The sequence below is a fragment of the Microplitis mediator genome, chromosome 3, assembly GCF_029852145.1.
Source record: "Microplitis mediator isolate UGA2020A chromosome 3, iyMicMedi2.1, whole genome shotgun sequence".
Classification (NCBI taxonomy): domain Eukaryota; kingdom Metazoa; phylum Arthropoda; class Insecta; order Hymenoptera; family Braconidae; genus Microplitis; species Microplitis mediator.
Window position 1 is genome coordinate 9,930,971 of NC_079971.1, and position 12,028 is coordinate 9,942,998.

General features: G+C 34.6%; 1 protein-coding gene and 1 long non-coding RNA gene across 19 annotated transcripts in view; one reads left to right on the forward strand and one right to left on the reverse strand.

The window, feature by feature from the left end:
• Positions 1 to 12,028, reverse strand: part of LOC130664838 (uncharacterized) — a 196,644-nt gene that overhangs the window by 133,380 nt on the left and 51,236 nt on the right. The gene's annotated exons all lie outside the window — the stretch shown is intronic.
• Positions 1 to 12,028, forward strand: part of LOC130664836 (uncharacterized) — a 223,762-nt gene that overhangs the window by 115,231 nt on the left and 96,503 nt on the right. For 5 of the 18 annotated variants that reach the window (XM_057464958.1, XM_057464963.1, XM_057464960.1 and 2 more), the window contains one exon: positions 5,265 to 5,459. The exons of 8 other annotated variants lie outside the window; for them this stretch is intronic. In XM_057464958.1, coding sequence (XP_057320941.1) covers positions 5,325 to 5,459 — 135 coding nt within the window. In that variant the 5' untranslated portion in view covers positions 5,265 to 5,324. Of the gene's footprint in view, positions 1 to 5,173; positions 5,460 to 12,028 lie in introns of those variants that run through there. 5 more of the 18 variants (XM_057464959.1, XM_057464961.1, XM_057464962.1 and 2 more) reach the window with 4 other exon arrangements.

Here is a 12,028-nt window from a genome sequence, read left to right on the forward strand (position 1 = left end):
CCCAGCACAAGAGAATCACCTCAAGCTTTGCTCTTACCTGGAATTTCCCGCACTTACTGAGCACCTAAATACCGTTTCATTCACTTTACTCTGAGACGATAAGTTTTGAGCTTCACCGCTGAAAAATCTCAAGCTGGCAGACCATAACGGAAGTTAAAATGGAAAATGACTGTTTATAACTTCTGAATTGGTTTTTCACGTTGAATAGTTAGTTTGAACGTGTCACAACTATCTACAAGAATTTCGCAAAACAATTTTCCAAGCAGAGTTTTCATTGAACTTTCCCAGCACAAGAGAATCACCTCAAGCTTTGCTCTTACCTGGAATTTCCCGCACTTAATGAGCACCTAAATACCGTTTCATTCAATTTACTCTGAGACGATAAGTTTTGAGCTTCACCGCTGAAAAATCTCAAGCTGGCAGACCAAAACGGAAGTTAAAATGGAAAATGACTGTTTATAACTTCTGAATTGGTTTTTTACGTTGAATAGTTAGTTTGAACGTGTCACAACTATCTACAAGAATTTCGCAAAACAATTTTCCAAGCAGAGTTTTCATCGAACTTTCCCAGCACAAGAGGATCACCTCACGCTTTATTCTCACTTGGAATCTCCTGCACTTAATGAGTACCTGAATAACGTTTCATTCAATTTACTCTGAGACGATAAGTTTTGAGCTTTACCGCTGAAAAATCTCAAGCTGGCAGACCAAACCAGATCTTACAAAAAATTAATGTATTGTGATTCTTTAGTCGATTATCGACTAATAGTTGACTAATGATTTCATTAGAATCATTGGTGATTGAAATAATGGACATAAAGTTGTGTAATTCTTAAATAAATTATGTCCAACATAAATTATTATGTAAATAAGTACATATCGCAATTGAAATTTCTTCCTGATAATATTCATTAAATTTTTATATCTTCTCGTTTGTATTACATTTTTTTTCAAGTTCTATACGTTGAATTTTTTTTTAAACGATATTTTTTTATTATCTTTCATAAGAAACTGACATTTTTCGTCTTTTCTAAGCTTTATAAAATTACTACTCTGAATAGACATATTTCACCTCACTTTTACATCGGTATTATTGCGTCTTTACACCCATTTAACACCGCCCAAGTACACGTCCTACACTGGTGTTATTATATTTTAACACCGATTTTCTTACAGTGTAGTACATATGCTCTAATTTATATCTCTTCGTTATGGGTACCCAGCTTTCCTGGCGGCTGTTATATATTTTTTTTAAATAACTTTTTTTTTCAGAAATTGCATCGAGTTTTTTGGGTGCACTTAATAAGCACTTAATTTCTACGTCATAAAAAAAAAAAATAATTTTTTTTATTAAATGGTTTGTCAGAATTTAAAATTCTGGCAGTCCATCCGTTTTTTGTAAATGTTGCGAAAATCGTTTGTGCTCCTAATTTGCTATTGGCGCACCTAAATAGCAGTTAAAAGGCCCTCATTTTTACTTAATCTAAATTCAATCTTATTGAGTTGGGCCAGCTAATTTTACAGGCATGAGATATTTACTTAAATCTTAAACAATCGCATTCTGGAGGTGACAGAACCTGTATGGCAGCAGATATACGAACGACGTGCCAGTAAAAGAGGCCTGTCAGGTTGCAAGGAGAATCTGTTAGTGGATCGTTGTTTCTTTCAAGACGCGATCTTCTATCAGCGCAACCTGTCAATGGCCTGGATTGACTATCGTAAGGCATTTGACTCAAAATCTCATGAGCTTATTCTCTTTTTGCTCAAATGCCTCGGAGTGAATCGTGATACAGTGGGGTGCATTCAGCGTACCATGAAGCTTTGCCAAACACGGTTCCACATCTCATGCGGAAACGACAAACGTGTGACCAAAGTTGTGCAGTATAATAGAGGTGTCTTCCAGGGAGATTTCCTGAGCCCTCTGCTGTTTTGCATCTCACTGCTGCCGATATCTGTTGCGATACGCCGTACCCGTGGATACTCAGTGGGCCCACTAACTGATTGGAAGTATTCGATCACCTACTTACTCTACATGGATGATCTGAAGGTATATGCTCCTGATGAGGAACACCTTCAGACAGCCTTGAATATTGTAGGGGAGTATACACGGGATGTCGGCATGGCTTTTGGGTTGGACAAGTGCGCGGTCGCTCATCTGGTGAAGGGTAAATGCTCTGATTCGCGCGAAAATATCGAGTTGGTAAATGGGAGCGTCATTGACCACCTTGACGCCAGAGAGTCGTACAAATATCTAGGGATTGATGAGAGTCCTATGCAGGATGTCTCAAAAATCAAAACGACTCTCTGCAGCTAGTACGTGCGAAGACTCCGGAAAATCTGGTCATCAGAACTTTCCGGAAAGAACAAACAGGCTTGCCGTCCCAGTACTACTCTACTCTTTCGGTGTCCTTAAATGGGCCCGAAACGAGCTTAGAGACTTCGAAATCAAGACAAGCAAAGTCATGAATATGAATCAGAACATGCACCCTAAGTCCTCAGTCACCAGATTATACCTTTCCCGGCACATCGGAGGGAGAGGCTTACAGAGCTTGGAGTGTCTACACGATCGTTTAGTTCTGGGTTTAACATACGAAGTTATCAATTTCACAGCAAATGACGACGACTTCTTTATGCAAATTGTTCATAGTCATGATAATAGGCATAAGGGAGCGTTTTTATATAACGCAGCAATGTACGCAGCAAAATTCCTTAGTCTCAGAAGATTAAACCCTCTTATTGAACTCCCATAGGAGGAATTTAAGACGGTCGTCAAGAATGCTGAGCAGCAAAAATCGCTCAGTACACACACGGACAAATCCATGCACAGCGTGTTTTTAAACACGTGCGTGATCATGGCTTGTCCACCCAGCTGACGTTTTCCTTCCTGAAGTCAGCTGGCCTGATGTCCGAGACCGAAGGGTATATTTGCGCCTGCCAAGATGGTGTTATCAACACTCTCGAATACCGTGCTGAAGTGCTCCAGACGCAGCTACCCGGCCCACTGTGTAGGGTATGTAAGTAACATCCAGAGACACTTATGGCAAGAAGTGCATACGTTCAGCGTCATAATGCTGCTCTGCGAGTACTTTATTACCACCTTAGATACACGCACGGTATCGATAAAACACCAGTGCTGCCTTATCTGCCAGGAGATATTCCGCAAGTTGTTGAGAATGACCGTTGCCGTATTTATTGGAATGTGTCATTCGCAACAACTCGGAAAATTGACCCTACTAAATCTGATATTGTGCTCCTCGATAAAACCACTCGTGACATTTATGTCATTGAGTTTTCAGCTCCAGCTGAATATAACATCACGATTAAAGAAGAGCACAAACACGAGATATATCAGGATCTTCTGTTTGAAATTGGCAAACTTCACCCAGGTTACCGTGTCAAACCTGTCGTTCTCATTGTTGGCGTCATAGGAGGGATGAAACAGACTTTTGTGTCCACACTGGCTAGAATACCGGCTTGTTCATCGCAAATTGAGTTTCTGGCATCGCGGATGCAAAAGACTGTGATTCTTGGATCCCTCCGTCTACTTAGGCGTGAAAACTTGGCCTGCTGCGCATGCTGATCATCTTGTTGATGATTACTGGGGATAACCCCCTGAGCATTTAACAAAAAAGAAATAATAAGAATAATAAAATCAATCTTGTTATTATAAGGATCAACATATTATACTTCGGAAATCTATGTATGAGCTCTCCAATAACTACCAATATTCTAGCATGTATTACATCTAACGCCTCTGAGACAGCTCAGTTTAAGTACATCATAGGTTATAAATGGTATATTTTTTGTTATTCAGAATCTTTGTACATCTTATGGCCCTATCATTCGCATCCGCTGTTGGGCCTTGTTAAATAAAAATTAACAAATAAAAAATAAAAATAACTGTCATGGAAAAAAAAAAAAAAAAAAACCCGTCAACTCGTTTGCTCGATTCCGAGTCCTAATTATCCAAAGTCTAATCTGTTAACCATTATGCCAAATCACTTACTTGAAGGTTCATACTAATTGTATTTATCCGGATACAAACAAACCTAAGAAAATTGAAAACATTAATTTTCTCGGATAGTTATTTTGTCATTATGTTATTAATTGAGAGGTTGTAGGATCAAAATATCAACTCAAGATTGTTAATTATTTTGCAACGTTTCGTGTCTTTATTGACACTTCTTCAAGCGTTCTTTAAAGAAATACATCAATATAATTTACTACCTATTATTATACAGATTTGAATCTAACCCAGTAATCAAAAATCATTTAATTTTTCATATAACATACCATAATATGTGCTCTTGATGTAGTCAAACCTTATAATAATTACTTGTCGTATTTCATTTGTATAAAAATTACAGTAAGTTACAATTCGATGGTAAATTCTGTACATCATTTAATAGTTATTTCCACTTACATCCTTTCGTTTGCAAAAGAAATGTGTGAACTAATAGAATAAAATAAAAAATTTTATGTTTTGGACATTTTCGCTAATTTTGAATGCAGAACCGAACAAAAAATAAAACCAAATTTTTTACAATTTCCCCTTATATCAGCATAAATCTGGCACAATTGCAGGATATCTACGGTATTATTACCAAAAAAATACGATTTTATTATCATAAAATTGTTGTTTTATTACGGTTCTTATAAAGCATTTTTTTGGTAAAAGTTTGGCATTTTTATAGTAATTTTATTGTAGTATTCTGGTAACTCTACAGTTCAAGTACAGTAAATATACTGCATTACTATAGTAAAAAAACTGGCCACTCTAACCACGATAATACCAAATTATAACGGTAAATTTACGGCATGCGCATAAATGCCGAATATTTACGGCAGTGTCAAAACCGTGAGGGTATACTCCAAAAATTGTTATTTTTAATATTTGTAATTCTCAAAATGCTCGATTGATGAAATCTAAGAAAGTTTCTTGTAAAATATCTCTATAAATACACGTTTTATATAAAAAGTGAAGGACACCATTTTTGTAGATAATTGATTTTCCTATAAAATTGTTAATGTCGATTTTTCCTTTGCTCCTCATATTTCATGAGATATTCAAAAAAACGGCAGTTTAATAGAAAAATTAACTTCGATTGTTCTATGGCATGTGTTCTTTTTACTTAAAAAAAAAAAAAAAATCCAAATTCCATTCGTATTTGCACTAGAGAAGAGCTTTCTATGAGGCATCTGAGAGAAATAAATTTTTAACGACCATCCTAATATATGCATGAATATAGTCTGATAACCATCAGTTACAGCTACAGTAAGGACACAAAAATTATTAATGACCGTTTATCAAGAGATTTGACGCAATGCAAGCTGCTCTTTTAATTAGACGTGATAAACAGCGTAGAAAAGCTGCTGGATTTAGAGAGTTGCCATCCAACTTGGCGACAAGGCTAATCCCACCGCTTCCACGTTATCCCCCAAGATCGTACGCTTATGGGGTGAGTAAATCAATTTTAAAGAACAAATTGAAACAAATCAAATTTATACGACATTTTCACTATAAAAAAATCTTGGCACAATAAGCCGCATATTATGACAGTAATGCTGAATGCTGTCTAATGATTAAATATTTTCTGCTCAGCAAGGGTTATCAGATATTTTTGAATAGTAAAGAGCGTTTTAATTACTGTTTTAATGCTACAAAAATAATACCATCCGCCTGTTTGAGTGTGAGAAAGAAAAAAGTAAGAACCCATGTTAATCGAATATCTCTAACAATAGAGAGTATCTTCCTATATGTAGAGTGTTACCGAGAGATCTATGTAAATAGTTTTGCTATATTGTTTTTTTTGCGCGAACATATATTTATACAAAGTTTACATATAGCTCGACGTACTATCAGCATAGTGTATTCATATTGTACCTGGTTACAAGCGTAATTTTTACTTCTCTACACATAATACTCTACCAACTGAAATGAAGTTGAGGTCCACCCCCTATAGGAGGGATGAATCAACCGTCCGTTACACATTTAAATTAAATGGGCCCGTGTCCATTTTAGCATTGTTGCTAATTATTTGGTAATTTACCCTGTATTACCCGGTTCGTAGGGACCAGACGACCGTTTGACCTTGACATTTATATATGTTATTAAATTACATGTAAAGGATCGGGAGTCGTGGGGCCAGATTAAATACAGATGTTACACGGAAAAAAAATATTGTGTTTATCGCTCACCAACGGAGAGCGACAAGTGTATCGTGATTAGTTCTAAATTGTATTACTACTACCACAATATATATATCGATATGAATGAAACACTAGATACTTATAATAATGATCCTACGGATTGTGCATATACTTAAATGTATAGTGATCGTCAGTTAACGTATCCATATCGTACCAAAACGGATCGTGATTATCGCGATCTACTTCTCAAGCACCACCACTCATAACCAAATTATTAAACTTTATAATGCATATCTTGCAAATTATACAGTGTTTATTTATAAAATTATTAATTTTAAAGCGCACAACGACAATGAAAAAATACTAATTATATATCTAATGCAAGAATTGGATTTTAGGTATTTTAGGTATTTGCATGACAAGCCACATGAGTATAATTTAACTAAAGAATATGCACGAAGAGTTGGATGAGCTATAATAATAGTATTATTATACTTACCTGAGAGCTGGTGATTCACTGGTGCAGATAAAGATGAACTTACAAGCTAAGACAATTGTGAGTCTAGTATCACAATTGTCGGAAATAACTACAAGCAGGTATTGTAGGTGAATCTCGCGGCAGGTACGCGCTTCTGCAAGCAGGTATCGTAGGGTATGAGGATACAGCAGGTATGCACCTCTACGAAGTTTCCGTCTTCTATAGGCAGGTACTATAGGCTAGGAAGAGGATACACTAGGTATGCACCTCTGCGGGGTTTCCGTCTTCTATAGGCAGGTACTATAGGCTAGGATAAGGTGTAATCAGGCTTACATTAGGATAATCTCATTAGTCTATGATTATATTATCTAAGGAAGTTCTTAAATACTACCGGATACTTAGTCGTAAACGGGTAAAAATTAAAAAAAGTGTTACGTTCTGGAGTCGTGTCGGCTTGTGAGTTGCCGGCGCGAATTAATTGAATTGGACATGACTGTAGATCTTCGGATACGGGGTAGTTCTCGAAAGCTCAAAATAATTTGGTCGTGATTTAAAGAATAAATATGTTTGATTTATTCATATAAAATAGAATAGTCGAAGAATTTGGATGAATATACACTTGTGGATGAATAACCTTTGAGTCACTTTTAGTTCTCTAACCTATTATTTTGGGAATTGATGCTTACTTAGGATTTTATTACTCGAATCGAAAATTTACATGGCGCCATCTGCCAAACAAAGACAAAATGAATCGATAGAAATGGTGTGGAAATAAAGCCCTTACATTTACGCAGCGTGGATTTATCAGAACTTCTGAAGTATGAACAAAAATGTCCTATAATTAATCACGTAAATTATTTACCGTGAACCACCGTAATGCGGCAGTGTACGATAGCTAGTAGGCTGTATTGTAATCAACAGTATACAATTACTGGACCAAAAAATGGTCCAATGATATTTTGTAATAGGTCTGGAAGTTTCGCCGGAAAAGTAAGAAAATCTCAAAATTTAATATGAATTTGACTTCAACCTCAAATAACTTTTGAACAAATAGATTCCTCAAAAAATGATAAGAATCTTTTTTTGTAAAGCATTAAATTCCCTACAAAAATATGCCTGTCAAGTATTCCTATGAAGCATCGTTAGCTACTTATAAAAATCAGAAGACGGAAAAAAAAATTTTTCCATGTTATTCTTATGGGAAATAGAAAAGTGCAATGCGGACAATGTTAATATTAATATTAAGAGCTCTAATTTTCACAAGCGACTATTTTCATCTAAACGAAACTTTTGAACCTGTTTGGAAAAAAAAAAATCTGTCTATCAGTTGACCCTGCGGGCCAGCCCTATAACTTCTCGCTGTTTTCGAGCTCAAGAACCACGAAAACATTATTGTGAATGCATTTTCGAGCACTTCGAGCTCGGAAAAACTACTGTATGCTGTTGTTTTCGAAAAAAAACGTTTTTCACCATTTTATCTCCAACGATATCTCTCAAACGAATTGACCGATTGACACGGTTAAGGTGGCAATCAACGCGTTTTATCAAGTTCTGAAGCTGATCAAATTTTGAATTCGATTTATCGAGTCGTTTTTGAGATATTTCAAAAAAAATAAAAAAATGTTTTTTTTAATTCTTTCGACAACGGTTTCTCTTGAACGAATAAACTGATTTTATTGGTTAAGGTGGCATTCGACGCGGATTATGAAGCTTCAGAGCCCAGTCGATTTTGGAATCAATCCATCGAGCCCATTAAAAGTTATTAAAAAAAAACATTTTCGGAAAAATTTTATTTTTGGAATATCCCTGAACGAACCCTACCGATCAAGCTCAATTTCCCACAGCTTCAACATATTGACAAGCTGCGTCGAATGACACCTTAACCATCAAAATCAGTTTATTCGATCATTTCTTCAAAATCCGTTCATCCGTTTAAAAGATACAGGTATTTACATACGTACGTACATACACATACATACATACACTCGGACATCATTTTGAAATTAGTCAGAATAGCTTCCTAGGACCTCAAAACGTCGACATTGGATGAAAATTCGATTTTCATAAATCGGATCGAAACCAATAACTTCTCAAATATTTTAAAATTTTCAATTTTCTTAGCGGGAAGTTAAAAAAATATTTGTTTGTTTTTTGAATCACCCTAGTGTATACACAGTGTATCCGCTGTGATTGGGCGGTGTATCCACCGTGATTCCACGGTGGCTTTGTGCCATTTCACTACCGTGGTTCCACGGTATATCCACCGCGTAATCACAGTGGTAAAATGGAACAAACCCACCGTGATTTTAAACCGCCAGGGTAGAATAAGTTTATATAGAGATAATTTTACATAGAATTATTCTGCAACACAAATATATTTAATATTGATATATTCGCATAGAAATCTATTTAAGAGAGTTGCATGTTGATAGAGTATTATGTGTAGAGAAGTATAACGAATACCGTATTAAAATTCGCGACGGAGACGCGAAAATATCCAGTACGCCTTATGCGGTCACCCACGTGTGTGTAAAAAAATGTCAAATTTTGAAACTCAAGAATAGAAATAATAATAAATATGATTCAACTCAAATCTTCAATCTAAATAATAGATTTTAAACAATAAATAACAATCGTTGTGCCTGGACCAGCTCTTCAGGCTGGGTTAGTGCACGAGGGTGCCAGCCCGTTTCCTATAAACGGACAAAAAGTTTTAATCAGGAGGTAAATTCACGAGGAAAGATCCGAGCGAGTAATTTGTAGCAAAGCGGATAACAATCAAACGAAATTATAAATTTGAAAATAAGTAGCAATTAATGATAGAAAATAAACAATAATAAACCATAAATATAATAGGTACAATGAGAAAAACAAAGTACAGCTGTACACAGAAAAAAAGGATATCTTGGCGCAAGAAATTTTTTCTTGCCGCAAGAATATTTTTTGCAATTTTGAACGAAAACAAAAATTTTCTCAAATTTAGTGATCTTGGCATAAAATTTTTTTTTTTTTCAACCGATATAATATATGTTTCTTGAAGTAAGAAATATTTTCTTAAAGTGAGAAAAATAAATATTTTGCCCCAATATATAATCAATTGTCCGAAAAGTAAAATATTCTTTTTTTAAGAGTAATTTATTTTGAATCGAGATAATTTGTGACTCGAGTCAAGAATTAAAAGTACTCGATTCAATGGTAAGAAATATCTTGGTTCAAGTATTTTGTTGTGTTGCGGCGAGTCAGCGTAGACGTTTGAACCAACAGCAACGGCGTTCACGGCCCAACGCAAAAATTCTCTTAAGAAAGCTAACTGTACTATACTAAAGTGGCGGGAATGTAGACTCTACATTGTACAGTGTGCTTACTGGATATAGGTAAAGTAAACGAACGTTCAAGGAATGATCGGATATCATAACTGGTAAAGCTCTCGCGTGATGCCGAATCGGTCTGGGTTCGATTCCTTCCATGAGCAAACCATTTATTTTTTCTTAAGTTGTTCATAAACCATTAATCGAGGATGTTTATTTCTTATCCCCTCTACTGTCGTATCGTGATATTCTGAATATACACATATAATTTCCTGCTTCACAACATTTAATATTTATACTCGGTTAAATTCACTCAAAAATATAGGATGATATATTTTTTCAAGTAGAGTCATTTATTTTCATGAATCGAAACTACATTTTTTTTAAGTCAAGAAAAAAAATCATCAATGGGAAAATTTTATGTCTTCCGTGAAGTAAATATTTGCATGATTCAAGAAAAGTTATTTTATTAAGTTAAGATTATAATTTATTTAAATTAAAATTAAAATTTTCTCATTACAATAGACCGTTGTCTTGAGTCGATAATGTAGTTTTCTCAAACTGAGAGTAAATGTTCTTCTGCCACGCAAAAAAAGTTCTTGGTTTGAGATGTTGATATATATTGTGACAATTTACTATACTCACCAACCAAGACAGAAAAGTATCTTGTTTTAATAGTTTTTTTTACTTGGTTGGAAACAAAATAAATTTGATTTAAAATAATGATTCTTGAATCAAGATTATTTAACTTGAATTAAAATTTAATTATTCTTGACACAATATTTTCATAATATTAGTCGAAGAAAATATTCGCGGATTAAAAAAACCCAATTACTCAGCCCAAGAATAAAAAAATGAAGGCAAAAATTATCTTGGGCCAAGTCAACCTTTTTTTCTGTCTATGATTATCCGTATCTTTCTGAATACTTTTTGGGCCAGCCACTTGTTGGCCACCCACGTGGCGCAACAATCGCCCTTAATTATCAGTATTATTATTTAGCCCTGGGACTGACTTTAAATTAAATAAATAAACTAAATAAACGTTTTTCCCCAGCCTGAATGATGCATATAAAATTAAATACATATACCTAGTATTTATTTATGCAAAAATTATAATTTTAAACGATATAATAAATTAAATAATAATTATTGAAATCCTAAAATCAGTATCCATATTGTAGAGGGAAATATTGATTTTTCCTTTACCCTGCGGTCAGCATTATTCAGTACTTCAATACCTGGATGTAAAATTTTGTCAAAATAAAATATAAACAATTATTGGGGCACAATGTGACCACACATTTTTTCACCCAAACACCGCAAAAATCATAAATATCATCTTATAACTAATAAAAGTTAATGATAAATAATTTTAAATTAAAAATTAAAATATATGCATACACGTGCTCGTTCATACACGCTGCGCGCATGCGCTAGTCTCGAGCAAACGCTGCCTCTAAGCCGGCGTGTTGTTGAAATGCCCGCGTAACCATTCAAATTCAAACTTAAATACTAAATGTTTATTCTTAACACTAATTAATTGTAAATAATTCGAATGGTTACGTGACAGAAGTAAAAAGTACGCTTGTAACCAGGTACGGTATGAATACACTATGCTGATTGTATGTGAATCTACATATATATGTAAATATGCTAAACTTATGAATCTAATATTTTTGTTGTGAACATATATTGTAACGGATTTTTCATCATTGAGGATACACTGAAAGTCAAATCCAGGTTTACTTGTAATTCGGCAAATCTTAAATCAAATATCATTAAGTTCGATGCCATGATGGATAAAAAAGAAACCACCTAGTCCATCGATGACGAAAAGTAAAATGACGACACGCTCATTGCAAAGAGCACTTGAAAGGGGAAGTGAGGTTTACTTAATACAAAAAAAACATTTTCGATAATTTTTTTTGACGACACAGTTAATATGTATACATTTCTATAATTTCTACATAATAAAATGACAGTTGAAAAGTATTCGATTAAATATTTATCAATATTCATGAAGAAATGAGTCATTGATAGCGAATTTCCGCGGACGTTTAAAAAAAATTCCAATGTGGTGCTCCGCATAACT